This window comes from Conger conger, chromosome 2 (assembly GCF_963514075.1).
Source record: "Conger conger chromosome 2, fConCon1.1, whole genome shotgun sequence".
Taxonomy (NCBI): domain Eukaryota; kingdom Metazoa; phylum Chordata; class Actinopteri; order Anguilliformes; family Congridae; genus Conger; species Conger conger.
Genome location: NC_083761.1, coordinates 3,220,284 through 3,243,368, shown reverse-complemented (window position 1 = coordinate 3,243,368; position 23,085 = coordinate 3,220,284). Strand labels below are relative to the sequence as shown.

At 48.3% G+C, this 23,085-nt stretch overlaps 1 protein-coding gene across 1 annotated transcript in view; it reads left to right on the top strand.

Moving 5' to 3' along the window:
• The first annotated feature begins 1,098 nt into the window (after positions 1–1,098).
• The window catches only part of LOC133122803 (calcineurin subunit B type 1-like), a 33,776-nt gene continuing 11,789 nt past the window's right edge, over positions 1,099–23,085 (top strand). Inside the window, exons 1-2 of the mRNA XM_061232974.1 lie at positions 1,099–1,362; positions 19,221–19,260. Of these exons, the coding sequence (XP_061088958.1) occupies positions 1,360–1,362; positions 19,221–19,260 (43 nt within the window). The 5' untranslated portion in view covers positions 1,099–1,359. The remainder of the gene's footprint in view (positions 1,363–19,220; positions 19,261–23,085) is intronic.

The following is a 23,085-nucleotide window of genomic DNA, read 5'->3' as shown; positions in this document are numbered from 1 at the left end:
AGAACTTTCTGTCTCCTCCTCTTGGCATGGTGCACGGACCGACGGGGACTCTGTGTGGTACATCCAGTGCCTCGGTATCTGTACCATGAGGACTGGGTGTCCCACTTCCATTCCCAACTGGCCCAGTTCCGCGCGGCACTCCTAATGATGAGCCACCATTTAGACAGCACGGCAATCTTCATCCCTGGTCCTGGCAGACTGCAGGGTTTTTTTTTTTTACCTTAATATTAGCTCCCAATTCTGACCTGAGAAACCAGGTGAGGAAATTGAACTGCACTCTTGGGGGGGGGGGGGGGTGACAGGGTTTTTTTGTTCTCCAAGGAGATGTAATGTTCTGTTTGGGTACGACATTCTCCCAGCAAAAAGGTACAAACGAATTATATGTTGCTCGGCTAGGGGTACAATTTCATGTATTTTTTGGGTTCCGCCCCCCAGCGACAAGAATTTGCACCCGTTTAAGGCACTTTTCGTACAGGTGAGATCATTTACCTGCGCAATCGATTGCTTTAGTTGCTTTAACAACAGCCTACCGTGTAACTGACCTCCAGAAGAAGGCCTGACGATCGTCGTCTATCTCCAGCCTTGAAATTTCGCAGGAAAATGTAATTACTTGCAATTTTTCTCCACGTGAACAGTAATTTGTTCAGATATTTTAACTACAAGTTTCACGACTACATCATATGATTAAATGGCCTGTTACAATGTCAGCACGTATCATGTTATACAAGCTGCCGGTAGCTTTAGCCTTCTTGGGATGAGGTATCAAATGAATCTGATTCGCACCTTATCCCATTAATCTTGGGAATATCCACTGGCCTACTTGTGGTCCTTGTAAACTCAAATACGAGACCGCACTTTCAACCGCGCTCAGTTTAATTGGGCCTAGATATCTTGACAATTTTCAAACACGACAGAAGGCACAGCCATCGACACGACGGGAGCGTATGTATGTTAATTACATTGAATGTATGCGCTGCGTTCATTGGTATGCATGCGCTCTGAGAAGATGAAGTGAGAGAGAGAGAGAGAGAGCGAGAGAGAGATCCCGGATGTACTGTACTGTGTTGCACCTCCCCCCTCCTCCCCTTTCAACCTCTCGCTACACCAACACAACCTCCTCCACTATAACTCTCTCCCCACCCTGCGGGTACGCGGCGCCGTCACTGCAGTGAATCCGTCATCGGTCGAAAAAGAACGAGAGCGACTCCAAAATATCACGACTACCGATCTCCTTGCAACCATTTTTTGGTAAAAAAAAAAAAAAAAAAACACATTAAAAAAACCGCATTGATTGCACGTCGTTTCCCGTTGCAGTTCCACTAGTGCTATACTACCAGGAGAAGACTCCCTACCGACAGAATGGTAAGCAATACATTTTTTACAGTTAGCTAGCTACAGTAGCTATATTGAGGTACGCCTGTGCTTAACGTGTAGGGCAATGCGCATTTACAGCAAGACGGACGGGCAAATTTGCTGCACCTCGTAATGTCTGAGTTGTCGACAAAAATGAAACCAAACAACCGTGGGCGAAAACTAAGATATTGCCCTGGTTGTATTTTATTACTGCATTGATCCCGTAGCTATATAAGCGTGCTCTCGTGGCCCAGTTGGTGAGTAGCCTATTTTGTTCCTGGTTGCTGCTTTGCAAATATCCCCGTCTTACGTATTAATGAAAAAAATGCGAATATACAGAATGTGGCTTACTCTTATATTTGAGCAAGCTATCTGGCTACTAATGGCGCTTGCTAGAAAACTGAAACATCGTATCGCTAACCAGCCACACTGTAGCAACAGTAGGTGGGAAGCTAATTTAGTTAATTCAGCAGCAAAGCCTTGCAAGTCAAATCAAATTGATTACTGTACGAGTGGTCGATTCTGCCACCAGTAGCCCATTTGGCTTACTGAAATTGGTAAGCAGCAACATTTGCGGAGAATGAAATGTGTTCAGCGTAGCTATTTCCCAAGACACAGACTACCGCCATTAGAAAATAAGCAATCTAATGTTTACGTGGACGAATAATTAAGTGTCCAGTGCGATAGTCTAAATATTTAAAAAGTGATGCAGCCCAACTAGCTTAAACGACAAAGCCTACAGGTTGCTACTGCTATAGCCTACCTCATTTAAAAACGTGGACGAAGTTCATATTTATCCAAATAAATAAAAAAATAATTTCCCTGCTGTCGTTTTGGGAGAGAGACTCAAGTAGCACACTGTCAAGCACATGTAGCCGATGCGCTAGGCTATTGACGAGGCTCCACTTAAATCAAGTGAATTATTTTAAAAATTGCAGATGGTTAACGTTAGTGGTTTTGCAGTGGCTATCGTGCTACAAGTGCCCGTCATTTTTTTTCAATTCGGGTTCTGGAAATGTCGTCCACGTATGTTCTTCTCGTTCATTTCGTATTCCGTAACGTTACAGGCACTGTGTGCATAAGATGCGTGTCGGTCCGCGTATTGTGACACAGTGAGTTGAAACGAACACGATTGCTGTGTTGTGCGGGCCTTTAATGTTGACAGGCAGCACTTGCGATTTTGTGGGGGTGGGCAGTCGCCTACGTGTAGGAATCTCATGGCGTGAAAGCAGTTTAGGAAGACGCTACGGATTGCAACGGATGTCTGATACCTAGCCTGTATTGTGCTTGCAAATAATTAAAAGATGTATTGGCGCTTGGGCATGACTCTCTCCCCCACACACACCAAAACCACTTCCTTTTTTCAGCAGAAATTCTCGCCGTTCTTCTCGCGGGATATTTTCAAACCCCCTCCCCTCCCCCAAACTGTACAGTACTAAATTATTTTCCCCAAGTGTCTGGCCGTTTAACATCTCGCAAAAATAATACAGATCTAGCCTGGACACAGTTCGCTGTAATCCACCATGTAGCTAAGCTGCCATTCTATCCTTCCCCGTCTATCCCAGAATGCTCCAGTGAAATCGTCTCCTGCTTGAAATCCACCAGCCAGCTCCCTTCTCCCTTCTCCCTCCCTCTCTCCTCTCCTCCCCTCCCCTCTCCTCTCCTCCACTCCCTTTTCTGCTTGGTAGCTGGCCAGCTGCTGTTACATGGTAGCTCTTGTATCATAAATAGAAGATCACCATTTTGGAGATATTGTTGTTTTGATAGGCTGATGGTAAACTCGTGCGTAAAGTGTTTTTTTCAGGTTTGAGAAGTGGAGAGTGTGTCGCACCTGTGAAAGACTAGAAATGGTGTGTATGGACGTGTGTGAGAAATAGCCAGTTTGAGCTCTGGCTGAGGGCCTTGATGCTCTCTGCGTTGTGTTTCTTGGGCAGTGGACTTGATTAACTGCAACCCCCATCCCTCAATAAATACTGAGAGTCACTGCGATGCACAGGGAGGTATCAGCATATCGCTGTTAATTTCAGTGCTGTGGAAATGCAAATGCCAGTGGAAAAAAAAGAAGAAGTAAAAATCAGGAGTGCGGAATCACCAACCTGTAGCATTCTCCTCCATGCAGATAATTTCGGAGTTGACTGCTTTATGAAAAGTAGTTCTCAGTATTGGGTTTCAGTTTACCAACGAGACCGTTGTTTGCCGTTTAGCTTCACTGGTCTCCGCTTAACACACGCAGACACACACACACACACACACACACTTGCATCTGCCCGCCCCTTGGTGTCTGAGGTGCACTGTGGAGGGGGCTGGTTCCTGTGTAGGCCAGGGAATCCCTCGGGCAATCTCACCTGCTGTGTGTGTGTGTGTGCGTGTGCGTGTGCGTGTGCGTGTGCGTGTGCGTGTGCGTGTGCGTGTGCGCGCGCATGTGTTTGTGCGTGTGTGTCTGGGGGGGGGGTAGGGGGGGGTCTCACCCATTGTGTGGTCGGGGGGGGGGGGGGTGAGGTGGTGTTTGCATGTGCATTTATGGGGAGGTGGTGTTTGCGTGTGTGTTTATGGGGAGGTGGTGTTTGCGTGTGTGTTTATGGGGAGGTGGTGTTTGCGTGTGTGTTTATGGCGAGGTGGTGTTTGCGTGTGCGTTTATGGGGAGGCGGTGTTTGCGTGTGCGTTTATGGCGAGGTGGTGTTTGCGTGTGCGTTTATGGGGAGGCGGTGTTTGTGTGTTTATGGGGAGGTGGTGTTTGTGTGTGTTTATGGGGAGGTGGTGTTTGCGTGTGCGTTCATGGGGAGGTGGTGTTTGCATGCGCGTTTATGGGGAGGTGGTGTTTGCGTGTGTGTTTATGGGGAGGTGGTGTTTGCGTGTGTGTTTATGGGGAGGTGGTGTTTGCGTGTGTGTTTATGGCGAGGTGGTGTTTGCGTGTGTGTTTATGGGGAGGTGGTGTTTGCGTGTGCGTTTATGGCGAGGTGGTGTTTGCGTGTGTGTTTATGGGGAGGTGGTGTTTGCGTGTGCGTTTATGGGGAGGTGGTGTTTGCGTGTGCGTTTATGGGGAGGTGGTGTTTGTGTGTGTTTATGGCGAGGTGGTGTTTGCGTGTGAGTTTATGGGGAGGTGGTGTTTGTGTGTGTGTTTATGGCGAGGTGGTGTTTGCGTGTGTGTTTATGGGGAGGTGGTGTTTGCGTGTGCGTTTATGGGGAGGTGGTGTTTGCGTGTGCGTTCATGGGGAGGCGGTGTTTGCGTGTGCGTTTATGGGGAGGTGGTGTTCGCGTGCGTGTTTATGGGGAGGTGGTGTTTTTGCGTGTGCGTTTATGGGGAGGTGGTGTTTGCGTGTGCGTTTATGGGGAGGTGGTGTTTGTGTGTGTTTATGGGGAGGTGGTGTTTGTGTGTGTTTATGGGGAGGTGGTGTTTGCGTGTGCATTTATGGGGAGGTGGTGTTTGCGTGTGCGTTCATGGGGAGGTGGTGTTTGCGTGTGCGTTTATGGGGAGGTGGTGTTCGCGTGCGTGTTTATGGGGAGGTGGTGTTTTTGCGTGTGCGTTTATGGGGAGGTGGTGTTTGCGTGTGCGTTCATGGGGAGGTGGTGTTTGCGTGTGCGTTTATGGGGAGGTGGTGTTCGCGTGCGTGTTTATGGGGAGGTGGTGTTTGCGTGTGCGTTTATGGGGAGGTGGTGTTTGTGTGTGCGTTTACGGGGAGGTTGTGTTTGCGTGTGCGTTTATGGGCAGGTGGTGTTTGTGTGTGTTTATGGGGAGGTGGTGTTTGTGTGTGTTTATGGGGAGGTGGTGTTTGCGTGTGAGTTTATGGGGAGGTGGTGTTTGTGTGTGTGTTTATGGCGAGGTGGTGTTTGCGTGTGTGTTTATGGGGAGGTGGTGTTTGTGTGTGCGTTTACGGGGAGGTGGTGTTTGCGTGTGCGTTTACGGGGAGGTGGTGTTTGCGTGTGCGTTTATGGGGAGGTGGTGTTTGCGTGTGCGTTCATGGGGAGGTGGTGTTTGCCTGTGCGTTCATGGGGAGGTGATGTTTGCGTGTGCGTTTACGGGGAGGTGGTGTTTGCGTGTGCGTTTACGGGGAGGTGGTGTTTGCGTGTGCTTTCATGGGGAGGTGGTGTTTGTGTGTGTTTATGGGGAGGTGGTGTTTGTGTGTGTGTTTATGGCGAGGTGGTGTTTGCCTGTGCGTTCATGGGGAGGTGATGTTTGCGTGTGCGTTTACGGGGAGGTGGTGTTTGCGTGTGCGTTTACGGGGAGGTGGTGTTTGCGTGTGCGTTTATGGGGAGGTGGTGTTTGCGTGTGCGTTCATGGGGAGGTGGTGTTTGCCTGTGCGTTCATGGGGAGGTGGTGTTTGCGTGTGCGTTTACGGGGAGGTGGTGGGAATGGGAATGTGTTTTTATGGGAAGCTGAACGGATGACCTGCTATTGGTTTTGTGCAACAGCGAGAGGTTCTATTGGAAGACGCACAGGGAGCCGGATTAGGGTGATATCTTATCCCCCGACACCACATCGTGACTGCCCGAGAGGGAGAGAGAGAGAAATGGGTCGTCTCTCGCTCATACTCCCACTGCCTGACTCACACAGGAGCAGTCCGGTCCGGTCCCGGCTTTAATGTCCCCCCGTTAGATCCCCTCCCCCTCCATGTTCGAAGCAGGAAGCAATGTCATTTACATTTTTAGGCAAGACCCCTCCCCCCCCCAAAAAATACAAAAAACTGGCCTATATCAGTTACACCGCAGGAAGGGGGCTTGCCTATGATATCCCAGAAGCCTTTGCAACATTGGACCTCCTGGGCCAGTCTGTAGTCTAGTGGCAAAGTTACCCAGGACCTCCTGGGTCCCGGAAGGATGGTGGTTCACGCCCCAGTGTATCCATGATAAGATCAGTGCAGCTGTTGAGCCCTTGAGCAAGGCCCTTAACCCTGCTCGAGGGGCGGGGGAGGATTGCCTCCTGCTTGCTCTAGACAATTTTGAGTTGCTTTCAGCTAAATAACAAATTATTTCTTATATTATATGATTGTTTTTCACTGGTAATGTGTGATCCAGTGTCTGTGACTGAACAGCGGAGAAGTTTGCTTACAGTACTGTGCAATACTGCAATGCAATATGATGAATTGTATACTGTATGCAAGCTAATATTGTAGATCCTGACACTAAAGGTCAGTATGAGGGCTGGCTTGGCTTGCTGCAGACTAATTGTATTTATTAGCTGGTGGTTTTGGACTGTCCCAGTTGTTTTAAAATGATCCTATGCAGCTGTACGTAGCATAGTTGCGCATTATGTTAATGGATCGATAGAGGGAGGATCGGCTTTTTGGATAATTGCTGTGCTAATTCATTGATCTTGATGGCGTGTGCAAGTTGACGCAGCCGGTCCAATATACAGTGAGCCCTGTCCATATGTAGATCATGTCATATCTGTGCCCCTGGTCCCATGAAGCAGGCACACCAAATTTTTTTTGCCAAAAACATGTATTATTATAGTAAATGTCATACTAAATGTATTATTGTACAGAAATACTGATGTTGGCACGTGTGTCCAAAACTAAATGTGTGTTACAAATCCGAATGCAGTCTTGTTGGTAAAGCATGTTGAGTACCTACCCAACCCAGGTGTGGCATTAGGAAAAGCGCAAATAAAAACAGTTATACTGAACAAAAAGTTTTTTTTGGTAACTTTTGTATATTTGTAGAACACTGAAGGTAAAGATGTGAAAATTAAACAGAATGGAGCTTTGTAAACCTAGCATGGGTGGAGCCGCCATCTTTTATTAGTGACTCACTGATTTGAACCAATCGTGTGTTTCACCGTGTAGTGCTGGAAAACCTTTTAATTTACTCAGAGAATTTTTAATTTTTAATTTTTAATTATTTTATTTTTTTCAGCTCAGAGAATTTTATGATTCACAGCTTGCTGTAGCTCCACGTTGCCTTCATGGCTGGATGGAAATCCGCTCATCCGTAGCTACGAACAGGAAGTTAGTGTCCATAAGTGGCACCACTATGTGTCATTTTATTATCACATAGGACTTTCTCTAGCTGCTATAATTTTTGGGCGACATTGGCTCAGGAGGTAAGAGCAGACATTGGCTCAGGTGGTAAGAGCAGACATTGGCTCAGGTGGTAAGAGCAGACATTGGCTCAGGTGGTAAGAGCAGACATTGGCTCAGGTGGTAAGAGCAGACATTGGCTCAGGTGGTAAGAGCAGACATTGGCTCAGGAGGGAAGAGCAGACATTGGCTCAGGAGGGAAGAGCAGACATTGGCTCAGGTGGTAAGAGCAGACATTGGCTCAGGTGGTAAGAGCAGACATTGGCTCAGGTGGTAAGAGCAGACATTGGCTCAGGAGGGAAGAGCAGACATTGGCTCAGGAGGGAAGAGCAGACATTGGCTCAGGAGTGTGAGTGTGTGTATGAATGGGTGAATGAGGCTAGCTGCTATACCTTTATGGTAGCCATCAGCGTCATTCTGCTCCAGGAATGTGCCTTTCAGTTAATATTGAGTATAGCCTCTTAGCCTTTGGCAACATTACGTTCCATAAAGTGTAGCTAAGCAGACGTCCATATCCCGAGCTTATCCTTACTCACAACGTACATAATTTACATTTCTTATAAGTTTTTCCTGCAGTCTTGAGTTACAAACCCAACTCCTGAACCCTGCTTCCCATATTTTGACTTTTAATTAATTTTAATTAATTTTGCTGCATTATTCTGGACTAGTTTCTATTGGCTATGGGGATATTTTCAGGGCCATCTGCTGTATGTAGCATGCATCTTTTTTGGTTTTCCTTTGTTGTTTGTACATAAATCGTAATCTTTTTTTTCCAGGACTTTTCCAGGAATACAATGACTTCCTTTAGAGCAGAAAAAAAAAACCGTAAGGACTGGCGTTTTCACACATCCCTGTGACGGCCTAGCGTTTCACATTTCCTGTTTCCCCTCAGCCTGCGGTGTTCTTCACACAGAGGGGGCCTTTTTTTACCAGGAGATGCTGTGACGGGCGACGGCCGATTTGCATTTTATCGTTTGAACCGAAGCGAAAGGCTCGGTCGGCTGCTTCAGAGCCGCCTCGTTTCTGAAGTGTTCGCGTTTTCACCCGAAAACGGCCGCGCGAAATCCACGAACCGCACGGCTACGGTGCGTTAAAACGGAGCGCTCTGGGCCTCCTCTCCCCCTGAAGAACGCCAATGTCATGCGATTAAAAAAAAAAAAAATTATATATTTATTATTTCTATTTTTAAAAAGGAAACCAGGGCCTTGGCTTGTGTACCCATCGCCATTGTTGGCCGCAGGGACCTACAGGTGCTGTGGTTTTAGCGTAACAATCACTGCAGGAAATGCTGTGTCTCTTTAGCCACAATTTTTGCAATTCTATTCTAGGTCAAGTGTTATATCATACAAAATACGTATTTATATAGAGCCTATATACAAGTATTTTTTCCCCCTGATTAATAGACCCTCGATAAATATCCAAGGGTTAGACATTATAACCAGGGCCCTAGTGTCCGGGGGAATATGCACACCTGGGTCAGGTACATAATTGATTTGGATTTCATTACTTTACATTACCGAGCTTGTCTGGTGCATATCAGTCGAACAATAAAACATATTTGAATGCAAAACAATCACGTATTTGACCCTGGCGTGGTGCGTAGTTCCCATGTTTGAGTGTGTCAGTTAGTCCTCCTGGTGTGGTGTTGTGTGAGTGCATGGTGTGATTACTTTAACGATAATAATAATAATAATAATAATAGTAGTATCTTTTTAAAATAGTTAGCTGACGCTGACGCTTTTATACAAAGTGACTTACAGTTGATTAGGAAAATCCCCCCTGGGGCAGTGTGGGGTTCTGAAGGACCCAATAGCTGTGTCGTTCTTATTGTGGCTACACTGGGGATTGAACATGCGTACAACCCACAGTCATGTACCTGAACCTAAAGGCTGCCCCATTGTGCCGTATTTTTAGGATTTGTGGGGTTTTTATGTTGTGTGTGCTAGTTTGTCGACCTACCTCTTTGACCAGGTCTGGTAATGTGACTTCATATAAGCAAATATATTCACTTGTATATTTTTCAATATTACATAAGTGGCAGTTGATTGAATCCCGGTGATGCAGCCAGGTGCACTCTGGGAAGTGTGTTTGTGTGTTCCTGCGCTGGGAAGTGTGTTTGTGTGTTCCTGTGCTGGGAAGTGTGTTTGTGTGTTCCTGTGCTGGGAAGTGTGTTTGTGTGTTCCTGCGCTGGGAAGTGTGTTTGTGTGCTCCTGCGCTGGGAAGTGTGTTTGTGTGTTCCTGCGCTGGGAAGTGTGTTTGTGTGCTCCTGCGCTGGGAAGTGTGTTTGTGTGTTCCTGCGCTGGGAAGTGTGTTTGTGTGTTCCTGCTCTGGGAAGTGTGTTTGTGTGTTCCTGCGCTGGGAAGTGTGTTTGTGTGTTCCTGCGCTGGGAAGTGTGTTTGTGTGTTCCTGCGCTGGGAAGTGTGTTTGTGTGTTCCTGCGCTGGGAAGTGTGTTTGTGTGTTCCTGCGCTGGGAAGTGTGTTTGTGTGTTCCTGCTCTGGGAAGTGTGTTTGTGTGTTCCTGTGCTGGGAAGTGTGTTTGTGTGCTCCTGCGCTGGGAAGTGTGTTTGTGTGCTCCTGCGCTGGGAAGTGTGTTTGTGTGTTCCTGCGCTGGGAAGTGTGTTTGTGTGTTCCTGCTCTGGGAAGTGTGTTTGTGTGTTCCTGCGCTGGGAAGTGTGTTTGTGTGTTCCTGCGCTGGGAAGTGTGTTTGTGTGTTCCTGCGCTGGGAAGTGTGTTTGTGTGTTCTTGCGCTGGGAAGTGTGTTTGTGTGTTCCTGCGCTGGGAAGTGTGTTTGTGTGCTCCTGCGCTGGGAAGTGTGTTTGTGTGCTCCTGCGCTGGGAAGTGTGTTTGTGTGTTCCTGTGCTGGGAAGTGTGTTTGTGTCCTCTGCGTTACTTTTTCACTCTGTTGCAGGGACATCGTTCAGACAACATTTTTGACGTGAAAGTTCAACAGATCAGTGAATGGTCAAAACGACGATGCCCTTCAATTGGATGAATGTGCATTTTGTGGAAAAACTTTTAACTTCTGGTAAACCTTTGGTATTTGGACATTCTTTTTTTTTTTTTTTTTTCCCAAAAAGGTTTTCTTACTCACAAAATGTTTTCAGGTTTTGGCGTTGTTCCTGAACGCTGCCACGGTGTGTGGGAGTGTGTGTTTGACCTGTCCTCACGTTCAGTTGAGCTAATCCTAAACCTCCAATCCCCCCTTGGCCTTTTGTCGTTATCCGCGGGGTCTAAATTTACCGCCGCGCTCCGCGTCGCCGTGCGGACGCTCCTGCAGGGCTGCTCTTCCCGCCGCGCGCGGGTTCCTGCCGGGTTCCGCCCCAGGATCGCAGCGAGGGGCGCTGTCGGGGACACGGGGGAAGGGGGCGGAGGGATTACCCGCTCGCTGAAAGACGTTTACCGTGCAAGGAGGCGCTAAGCTAATCCTCCGTGACCTGCGGGGTCATCGCTGCGCTTAAAAATAGCGCTTCCCCGCTGCAGGGTGAGTGGGTTTCTGCCTCAAGGAGTGCGCACGTTCCTCTGAGTGTGCACGTTCCTCTGTGGGACGACATCAAGGAGTGCGCACGTTCCTCTGTGGGACGACATCAAGGAGTGCGCACGTTCCTCTGTGGGACGACATCAAGGAGTGCGCACGTTCCTCTGAGTGTGCACGTTCCTCTGTGGGACGACCTCAAGGAGTGTGCACGTTCCCTGTGGGACGACCTCAAGGAGTGCGCACGTTCCTCTGTGGGACGACATCAAGGAGTGCGCACGTTCCTCTGAGTGTGCACGTTCCTCTGTGGGACGACCTCAAGGAGTGTGCACGTTCCCTGTGGGACGACATCAAGGAGTGCGCACGTTCCTCTGAGTGTGCACGTTCTCTGTGGGACGACCTCAAGGAGTGTGCACGTTCCCTGTGGGACGACCTCAAGGAGTGTGCACGTTCCTCTGAGTGTGCACGTTCTCTGTGGGACGACCTCAAGGAGTGTGCACGTTCTCTGTGGGACGACCTCAAGGTGTGCGCACGTTCCTCTGTGGGACGATTTCAAGGAGTGTGCACGTTCTCTGTGGGACGACCTCAAGGAGTGCGCACGTTCTCTGTGGGACAGAGCGGGACACATTTTACATTTTAGTCATTTGGCAGAAGCTTTTAATCTAAAGCGACTTACAAGTGCATAGGTTCTACCATAAGTCAAAGCATCACATCCAGAACTAGCAAAATACACATGAAATGCTGTTCTAAACATAGTCGTCATAAGTGCAAATATATATATTTTTTTATTTGGGGGTGGGGGCAGGGTTAGACAAGGATAGGGATATCAGAAAGGGGGGGTGGGAGAAATCAGGAGGGAGGACTAAGGTAGAGTTTGAAAAGGTGGGTTTTGAGTCTGCGTCGAAATAGGGGGAGGGATTCTGCTGTTCTGACAGTGGTAGGCAAGTCATTCCACCACTGAGGAACCAGAACACAAAATGGTGCTTCTCAGGGAAACTCAATCTAACCCAGAGAGGGCCGGTGTGGGTGCGGGATTCTGTTCCAACCAGGCAGTTTACACACCTGACTCTACTGATCAAGGAGCTGAGCACAGACCCTAGTGGTTGAGTCAGGTGTGTTGCTGCTTGGTTGGAATAAAACCCAGCACCCACACTTGTGTATGATACAGCTGCTTAACACGCTTGTGGTAACATTTTGTTCTTCTAACTCACCTGTAGACACAGCTCTGGCCTGTCAGACCACAATGAAAAAGCCTTTTGTGATACACCCTTCCTGACACATTACAGAGGACTATAATAACGATAATATTAGTACTTTATTTATATAGGTAATCCTAATACTGGAGTGTTCGTTAGCCTCATTTCCGGCAAGAGCTGACAAGGGTAAAACATCACGGTCTCCTTGATTTTATGTGGGGCTGCTGACTTGGCTTGGGTTCAGCTCTGTTTGTTTCCAGAGCTGAAAATTGAGGAAAATAAGTTTTTAAAATGTAAAACAGTCCCTCTGCGGTGGGCCTGCTCGTGGTGGGAGGCACCGTCGGTGCTGCAGCATAAAATGGTCTCTCGGCATGCGTCTGAAAATGGTGTTAAGTGAGAGTGGTAAAATATTCTGCGGTTTATCATGCATACTGATGTCTCTGGCATCGCTGTGCCCTGAAATCTGAATTTGTCATGATGGGATGTTTGGGGCCCTGTAACATTACAGCAGATTATTCTTTTAAGGTTACATCATGGTATGTAATTGCAAATGAGGCCGAATACATTTTTTATTTCGCTCATTTGTTACGTAATGAATGTATTCAAATGTGTCACATTTTTATTTTTCCTTCAGCATTTTCACTGGCCCGGCTAGGCGCTGGGCGGGCACCATTTCTGAATGTTACGCAACGGAGTGCCACCTCCAGCTGTACAGTTGGTACGTTACAGGATAAACCCCACAGAAACCTTCGTCTTTTTATCAGTCGTTCGCAACGTTCAACGCTGCACCGAATGTGCGCGTGTTAACCGTTAAAATTGGATTCTAATGCATTTCTCCGTCCCAGACACATTCAGTGATGTGTGCTGAAAGCATGGCTCTTCCCTGACGGCGAACGGGTCTGTTGTAGGCTACTTGGAGACATGGACAATGAAAGAAAGGTTATGAAATCGTAATTTTCTGGTGCCGTTCTCTCTCTCTAGCCCGTGTCTACGGCTGATGCGGGTACCGCTGTCGGACAGAACCCCCCCGCCGGGCCGGCGCTTCTTCTGTGCGTCACAAAGCACCGCTCGCGACTGCCGCCCGCCCTCCGTTTACACCGCTGCAAGGCATGCTGGGATGCCTGCGATGTGGGCCTCTCCTCGCAGCCCGACTGCCTGCCGGGAACCCACACTGTACTGCGCTGAGGACTCTGAGCTGCGACCCTGTCCTAGCCATTTAGCCACGCGCCCTGTGTACTGTTACGCATGTGTGAAGCGTGCCTGAAACGTGCCTGAAACGGCACTGATGCTGGTCGCTGGTGGCCTGGCCTCGGTCTGGGACCCGGAAGGTTGGCGGTTCGAGCCCCGGTGTGGCCACGATAAGATCTGCGCGGCCGTGTGGCCCTTGACCCCACATTGCTCCAGGGTCCCATTGTCCCCCGATTAGTCTAATCAGCTGTAAGTCACTTTGGATTAAAGGGTCAGCTAAATAACAAATTATAGTTATTATGATGCCAATCTGCATCTTTTCCACGCTTGTGTTCTGCACTGCGCTTGCAGTGAGCGTTTGATCCGCTGTGTTTTCTATACACGGGCTTTGCAGTGTTGTTTTGGGTTTGTGGGCACCTGGTTGCCTGCCTGCCTGCCTGCCTGCCTGCCTCTCCCCCTCTACTGTACGTGTCCCAGATACCCGGCTTTGGCTCCGGCTCCGGCTCCAGTCTGCTGCCGTTCTGCGCGGTCCATAATTTATGACCGTTGGTGCATATGCCGGGTATCGTGAGGGGGGTCTTTGCACACTCGAACAGAATGGCATGAGTCTAAATTATACATCACAGGGGGGAGGTATCCGGGGGAAAGCTAGCTCAGTCTTGGTTTTGCGCTGGAAGGCACATTCTCTACTGTACGCCGGGTGGGAGAGAAAGAAAGATAATCTGATTCATAATTAACCCTTTGAAGAGTTTTGGAATGCTTTTTTTATTTTTAGTTTTTTTTCTTCCCCTGTCTCTTTAAGTCGTAGTGTTCCAGAACTCCTTTGCTTCCTGTCGCCAGCAATGACTGTGACATCAGCATTAGAATGTTCTCATCACATGTTTGTGGCCTGGACTGATGGGCAACCCTAAGGCACTTTTTTTTTGCCAGCATTTACATTGCATTCACGTTACATTTCCACCAGCGTTTACGTTGTTCGGTTTTTAGCCCCTTTCTTCTTTTCCTCGTACGTGATCGCACAGCCCGGTAAGGGCAGGTTTCTGGTTTGGTTTGAAACGTGCCCATGCAGGTCTGCCCTACACACAAGCCCCCTTTAGAGAAAGTCTAGGAATGCTCTATCCACCAGGACTGGCCTCATGGGCTATGTGTGGGCTGTTCTGGGCCAATCTCACAGCTCTTGTCACTGATCTGTGGGAGATCTGCATGGCTTTCTCCTCCTGTCTGAAAGATAGGCTCCCTACGAAGGATCACGAATACAAAGACATCTTCAGCATATCCCGCAAGATGCTTGTCTACACTGTCAGAAATACAGTGACAGTGGAGGTACATTTTTGTTCTTCAAAGATGAATTGGATACCCTGGATGTTCTCTTTGGGTACAAATGAGTATGTTTTCCAAGCAAAAAGGGTACTTATTAATTATATATTGGTGGCTAGGGGTACGACTTTATGTACCTATAGGGTACCACCGTGTGTATGTGTATGTATGTGTGTATTTGTGTGTGTGTGTGTGTGTGTGTGTGTATGTCTGTGTCTGTATGCGTGCGCGTATGAGTGTATGTGTGTATGTGTGTATGTGTGTATGTGTGTATGTGTGTGTGTGTGTGTGTGTGTGTGTGTGTGTGTGTGTGTGTGTATGTCTGTGTCTGTATGCGTGCGCGTATGAGTGTATGTGTGTGTGTGTATATGTCTGTGTATGTGTGTGTGTGTGTGTATATGTCTGTGTTTATGTGTGTGTGTGTGTGTGTGTGTATCTGTAACTTGGTTGCATTAATCCGTGTGTGACGTGTGCTCATAATTACCCAGCGGACACCATTCAGGGTGACTCGGGGGGCCTCGTTAAACTGGAGCGAAATGCAAACATACTTAACGCTAAAGACGAAAGAGTTGCTGTTATGCGTTTCTTTTCTCTGGATTTACTGATGAGTGAACAACGGCTGAATGCTGGTCAGTAAACACCTAACGGCACAAATAAAACGAATGAATAAAGTTGTAAACTCTGACTCTTAAGCTCTGTGTGGGATTGGCGCTTCCTCACATTCAACATGACTGCGAAAGGAGCCATTTTGTAGCGGCCTCCGATACACACTCGGCCGGTGGTGTTTGTTTACGGTCTGCAGCACGCTGAGGGTTGAGCTGGCAGAGCCGGGGAGAGTGGCCGTCTGTCCTCGTCCCTGTTCTCCCTGTGGGAGTGATCACCGTCCGCTTCAGACGCTCTCCAGGAAAAGCAACGTTATGTCATCTTATCTCATCCTTCTGCAAACGGCTAATGTCTGTAACGAGTCAATTTTATGGAGTGATTTAATTAAAATGAATTAAAAAGGCTCTTCAGATAAACAAGAGGCTACAGTTATATACGTATATTGGATTACGGATTTATCGTATTATCTCATCCTTGTATCGGTTTTAATGTGCATCGAAGGACTTCCACTTCAGCTTTCTGCAAACATGGACATCGTCTGATCTGGCAATCACACAGGCGATGACCTCGCTCTGCTCATGTTGAACTTTGATCCCGTGAGCTGAAGGTACCTGTGAGGGGGCCTGGGAGGATGTGGGATCGTTCAGCAGTGAAAATGAGCCACAATCCTCCTTTGAGAACTGCATTATTTACAATATATATATATATATGCGATTAGAATGTTCGTAACTGAACATTCTAATGCTGATGTCACAATCAGTACTGGTGACTGAAAGCAGTGGAGTTCTAGAACAAAAAAAAAAAACAAAAAAAACCCTACTCTTCAGAGGGTTAAACGATTTAGAGAAATTGTCTAGAGGTGCGGACTACAATTTCTGCTGAATTTGCCCTGTGGAGAAACTGGATCAGGGGAACGACTGCAGAAATGAGAATGTTGATGAAACCTAAATAACATCCAAGTTATGTGATGTGCCCCAGTGGTTTAAAGAGCGATCAGAGCCTGCTGGTGCATTGTGGGAAGTGTTGAGGTGGGATGCTGATGGTTTCGGGTGGGTCGTGAGATGACGCAGGGGAAAAAAATGATTCCTCATTATGCAGTATTCACTGACGTTCACATCAGTCAAACTACGACTGAAGCTGTTGAGTGCTCTTCTCTTGGTACTGTTGAAATGTCGTTATTACAGTTAAATTCAATTCAAATCTGTTTGAACTACTGTCAACCTGAACCTTAATAGAGAGATATTTCAGACTTGTCTCTTAAGGAGTTATGCTACATTAAATGAGTTATTTAGCTGGTGTTTTTATCCAAAGTGACTTACAGTTGATTAGAGTAAGCTGGGGCCAGTCCCCCCCAAGATATTGTCATGGCAACACCGGGACTTGAACCTCCATCCTTCCGGGTTCCAGTCAAGCATCTTAGTCACTAGGCCAGAGGTCACCAACCCTGGTCCTGGAGAGCTACTGGGTCCGCTGGTTTTTGTTTTCACCTTAAAATCAGCACCCTGTCGAGACCCGGGTAACCAGGTGAGGTGAGTTAGCTGTGTAATCAACCGCTGTAATTGATTAATTGAGTGCGGAGTTAAAAACCAGCAGACCCTGTAGCTCTCCAGGACCCGGGATGGTGACCTCTGCACTAGGCTACAGGCTGCCCCCCCACAGGCAGTGAAATGAGTAGTGAGCTGAGCGTGGTGTGGTTCACGTGAATGTTGTTTGACATGGAGCTGAACCTTTTCTCGTTTTAAAAAGATTTGCTAAGTAACAAACGTGCAGCTTCTAATCTGGCGGGACGGACGGATACGCGAGTAAGATGTCCGCTTTGCTCTACACGGTGCTCCGAGTCCCAGCTCTGGGCTTTGTGCTAGTTTCACTGATATTTCGGGAGTCTTTTGGCCTCGTTTGCAAGAGGGGGGCGGGGGGGGGGGGGAGGGCGCATTCTGAAATTTCGGTCTTTGCCTCGTCTCTCCCGTTACACATCGCAAACGATCAGGGTCGCCGTGAAGCGCGGCAGCCAAAGTGGGTTTATAGTGAGATACAGATACAGGTGGAGGTGGGGCCCCAATGGGCGTGCTTGTTTGCTCGTTATTTAAAGGTCCCATTATTGTACACCTTTCCAGTGTTTCCTTCTAGGCCCTGATATCCATAAGTAGATGTTTGTGTGGTTTTTAAGGATCAAAAACAATCTCTATCCAGTTTTACATGCCCATTCTCCAGCGCCTCTCATGAGCTTCACCAAGAACAGGCTGTTTTAGTGACTGTGTCTTTAAGGCTCATTGATATCAGTGAACCTCTGTTCTGATTGGCTGGCTAGCTCCAACGAGCTGAACGGCAAAGTCCGAAACAATTTCTACAGATTGTGTGGATTTATTTGGGCACTTTGCGTTTTGATACTTTCACTGTTTTTTTTTTTTTTTATAGTACCCACAACTCCTTTATAATCCTCGTAACGAGAAAAATGTCATTTTCCACAATATGGGACCTGTTAGTGGAGTAGACGTAAGTGTGTCTGGTGTGTGATGTAATCAGCTATCCCAGGGTTCCTCTGGGTTTTTAGGACGCCCTGGTGCCTCTCTCTCTCTGTCTCTCCGGCGATGCGTGCCCCGCCCGACCCCTCTGAGACGTAGCAGGAACGCGGAATCGCCCTCATTTCCCACCGACGTCCCAGGATCCCGTGCTGTTCTGTTGTTTTCATGCATAATGTAAAATACTGTCATCTGTGTGTTTCTAAATAAATTAAATACCAGAGGGCGGGGGGGGGGGAGGACAGGGTTGGCGAACCTGGAGAATTAGTCGACTTCTCTCTCTTATCCACGCTGTAAGGAAGTGCGTGGAGTGGCAGTATGTTCTATGGGATGTGCAGTATCCTGGAGTGTGTTTGAAATGGCAGGAAAGGTGTACATTTTCTGTGTGAAATGTATGCTTTTTTCTGCTGAAATGTAAGCCGTGAGTTTGCACTGTAGCAGACCGGTAACTCTTGAATGTCCGAGCCAAATCTCTCTGTGAGGCAAAAAAGGTTATCGTATCTATATCAACAGCCTTCTGTAGCCTTCTCAAGTTCTCCTGAATACTCGGGGTAGAGGACTAATTCCTAGCTTTTATACAGCTTTCCCCCAAAGCGCTTTACAGCGATGAGGGGGAAACTCGCCTCAACCACCATCGATGTGCAGCACCCACCTGGCTGATGCAACGGCAGCCATTTTGTGCCAGAACGCTCACCGCACACCAGCTGGAGGTGGAGAGGGCGAGGACAGTATTTTAGCCTATGGAATCAGGGGATGATTAGGTGGCAGGTTGGGAATTTAGCCAGGACATTGGGGAACCCCCTACTCTTTGCACAGTGTGTCAGGGGATCTTTACTGCTCACAATGAGTCAGCACCTCGGTTTAACATCTCATCTCGTAGACAGGCCAAAGCACATTGGTTTTGCGGGTTTTTTTGGGCCTGACACCAGTCTCTCATAGCAAGCCCGTATCTCTCTAAGGCTTCTTACTGGATCTGCTGCGGAACGCCCTCAGATTCTCCAGCGACCAAGGTCCCGGCTAAGTCTAGCAGGGATTGGCAGGGCCGGTAGCGAATCACGGCCTCTCGTTTCTGCAGTAGGGGGCGGGGCCTCTTCTCAACCACAGGCAGTGGTGTTACTTACAACTTTAACCAACTGTGTTTGGGGTCAGTTTGACCCCGTTCTGTGTTCGACATCTCTTAGAAACCAGTTAATCTTTTATTTATTAATTATTATTAGTTATTATTAGTGTTGTGTGGTGTGATTCTGACTATACTAGCTGTATAAAATGTTAGAAAATATACAACCGCGGATTGCAGACGATACGCTCATCTTTAGTGTCATTTTTATCTGTCATTTTAAGATGCTGTGGTCCGTTTGACCCAAAACACGAAAGGCGTCGTAATGTTTCTACATAATAGGAGGGTTGATGTAGCGTTCTGTACATCAGGAAGTCATTATTTTGTCCGCCTACTCCTGCACTTGCGATGCAGTGGCCGCCCTTGCCTGGTTTTCTTTGCTTGTAATAACTGCGAGACGTGTGCGCTAACCCCGTTGTTATTGTTCTCTCTCCCTAGGGAAATGAATCGAGTTATCCCTTGGAGATGTGCTCGCACTGTGAGTATATTCCTGCTTTTACTTTGTTTTGTTTTTTATTCCCTAAACACTGTTGTTGGTATGTTTTAATGGTACGTTTAGTACACTTGGGGCCTGATTAGACCGTTAGCACATACAAACCTCTTTAGTGTGTACAAAATTAGTAACACGGCCAATGATTGGTGCAAAACAAATACCGTGACCAATCGTTGGTCATGTTGTTGGTTTTGCATGTGCTGAGGTGTATGTGCCCTTATTGTGCAATATGAAAGTGTTAAAAGGAAGGAATTAAACTAGTCTAGAGAACGTTGTCTTCCACTAATATTTGGGACCTGAAGATCCTCAACACCCCAAACTGAGTTGCAACAGGTGCTTATGGGTATTTTTCATATTCATGTATGTATGTATGTTCAAAGCTAGGGGGGGGAGGTTGTTCTGTAGTTCTGCGGGTGTTTTTGCGAGGACCCGTGACAGAGCCATCGGAGGAACCGGTAACACGCTTAGCCGTCAGAAGCATGCGTCACGTGCCGCGCTCCTCCTCTCTCCTCCTCTCTCCTCCTCTCCTCCTCCTCTGCTCTCCTCCTCTCTCATCTCCTCCCCTCTCTCCTCCTCTCTCCTCCTCCTCTCCTCCTCCTCTGCTCTCCTCCTCTCTCACCTCCTCCCCTCTCCTCCTCCCTCACCTCCTCCCCTCTCCTCCTCCTCTCTCCTCCTCTCTCCTCCGCTCTCCTCCTCTCTCCTCCTCTCTCCACTCTCCTCTCTTCTCCTCTCTTCTCCGCTCTCCTCCCCTCTCCTCCTCTCTCCACTCTCCTCTCTCCTCCTCTCTTCTCCGCTCTCCTCCTCTCTCCTCCTCTCTCCTCCCCTCTCCTCCTCTCTCCACTCTCCACTCTCCTCCTCTCTTCTCCGCTCTCCTCCTCTCTCCTCCTCTCTCCTCCCCTCTCCTCCTCTCTCCACTCTCCTCTCTCCTCCTCTGTTCTCCTCTCTCCACTCTCCTCTCTCCTCCTCTCCTCTGCTCTCCTCCACTCTCTCTCCTCCTCTCCTCCTCTCTCCTCAGTTCAGTTCAGTTCAGTTTATTCTTTGTCCCAAATGGGCAATTTGTTTGCAGCAGGACCACACACATACCACACAACAATAGGCATAACACAATACAGACAGACAGACAGATTCTGCACAAGAAGCATAATAAATAGTTCAGTTCTGATAAATATTGGCAGTGCATTAAAAACTGAGTCATTTAGAATCAAGATACAGTTTCAATAAATATAAGGTAGATATAAAAAGAGGGAGTGGATTGGGGTATGGGGTCACTAAATGGACAAGGCTATCTTCTTCTGTTGTGTGCATTCAGTGCTTGGATAGAAAGAGGGATAAAGGAATTTTTGTACCTCTGTTTTAAAGCAATGGGAGTGTTAAATCATAAGCCAGATGGCAACAACATGTATTCTGTATACAGAGGATGACTTCTATCTTGATAGATATTCATGGCTTTGTTAAACACCTACTTGTTGAAATACTCAGTAAGACTATTGAACTTCACTCCCACTATCTTATTGGCCACATTCACAATTTTAGAAAGTGCATTCTTGTCTTTGATAGTGACGTTTCCATACCAGCAGATAATGGAGAACGTCAGGACAGACTCAATAAAAGCTCTATAGAACAGTGTCATCAATGTTTTATCCACCTGAAACTTAGCAAGTTTCCTGAGAGCAGAGAGTCTTTGTTGTCCTCTCTTGCACACAGAAGTGGTGTTCAAGTCGAACTTAAGCCGGTCATCAATCAAGGTGCCCAGATACTTATAACATGATACCATATCAACATCCTGCCCCTTGATTACACTATGCACTGGAGCAGGGGGGAGGCGTCTGAAGTCTATAGACATGTCCTTAGTTTTACTGATGTGAAGATGCAAAAAGGCATCTTCACACCAGGACACAGTCATCAATGACAGGGCCATGCTCATTCTCATGAGTATTCAAGAGACTGACGATTACAGAGTCCCCTCTCCTCCTCTCTCCTCTCCTCTCCTCTCTCCTCTCTCCTCTCCCCTCCTCTCCTCCTCTCGACTCCTCTCTCCCCCCCTCCCCCTCTCCTCCTCTCCCCTCCTCTTTTCTCCTCTCTCCTCCCCTCCCCTCTCCTCCTCTCCCCCCCTCTCCTCTCCCGCCCTCCTCCTCTCCTCTGCTCTCCCCCTCTCTCCTCCGCTCTCCTCTCCTCTCCTCTCCCGCCCTCCTCCTCCCCTCCCCTCTCCTCCCCTCTCGTCTCGGTGTGACCCAATATCGCCGTTGCCACCGGAGACGAAGGCAGGGGGGTGATTGGACGCGTGCGCGCGGCTAAAACAGACTCCTGCCACGGAAAGGTCAGCCCGCGGCCGGCGGGGGGAGCCTCGCGTATTTTTAGCGCCCGTATCGCCTCCTAATTGGTTTGTTGCCTCATGCTGGGCCGTCCGTGGGATAGGGGGCTTGCTCGGTCAGCGTTTAAACCTCACCCCCCTCACCCTCCCCCCCCGGGCTGCCCGGGGGAATTCCCTCCCGGACTGGATTGTGTTCGGAGGTCTGGCACGGCAGAGGTTGCCAGTCCTTCCGCGGTTCTTTCCACCGCAGTGATAATAATACGCTGTGCAACCTCGAGTCGAACCCGGGGCGTGGCCAGGGACTTCCCTCTGTGATTGATAGCGCTGCGTGTCCCCGCCTTCCCCCTGAGGGACAGGCGAGTCGGCCTCTCTCGGACCGGAGTCGCGCTCGATACGGTTCAGAGAGCGCTTCCCCGGGTGTGCAGTGCACACGGGCTGTGTGTGTTAGGGTAAAGTGAAAAAACGGCGTTGTGTTATTACTGATAGAGCCTGTTTCTTCATGCTTTTGGGACTGGCCCAGGGGGCACATTTCACCTTTAAGTTTCATCTATTGTTCTTTGAACACTGTGTTTAAACCTTTAAATCCAGAGAGCATGACCTCTGATCTTTTCACACTCGAAGTGTATTGTCAGTCCCTGCAATTCACTTCCGGGTCATACACCTGCAGGAGATGAGGTGTGTGTGTGGTGTGTGTGGTGTGTGTGGTGTGTGTGGTGTGTGTGGTGTGTGTGGTGTGTGTGGTGTGTGAGTGTGTGTGCTGCGTGAGTGTGTGTTGTGTGTGTGCTGCGTGAGTGTGTCAGCGACAGGCAGTGTCTGAATATCCCAGCTCCTGCCCAATAAGAGGCATTTCAGTCCCTCTGTCCCCTCCCCCTCCTGGAGGCGCAGCTGTTCTTCCCGTCAAGAAGACGACGGCCTTAAATTTAACACACGCCACGGCCATGTTCCCATCCTGCACCTCCGTGTTCGTAACGAGACGGTGTGTGTGCTGTTACACTCGCTTCTGTGTTCGTACTGAGACGGTGTGTGTTCTGTTGCACTCTCTGTTGTGTTCGTAACGAGACGGTGTGTGTTTGTGTGTTCTGTTACACTAACCTAGAGGCCAAGTTTGGCTGTGGCACGGTGCAATTAGCGGCTAGTTAAATTAGCGCCTTGCGGCGAAAGTTTTGAACAGCTCAGCTACTTGGCTCAGCATGTTTATACGGTAACACAGCCCAGAGCCAAGATGGCTGCTGCTGGCATTTGCTTTGTGCAAATGTGGAGCTCTTCCTTCCAACAGATTTCAGTGGAAGGAGATGAAGTATGATAAGAAATGCGAGCCAGAAGTGAGGTAATCCCTTGTTCAGGGCTTGTAAAAGTGGTTTATTGGGTTAGTTGGGGTGGCGGAGAGGGAGGTGTGTGGTTGTGAAATTCCAGAGAACTGCTTGTTGCAGATGAGTGTGTGGCACGCTGTATGACACTGTGCGTTTTATGAGGGTTTGGCAAACCAGCGTCGTGCCGTA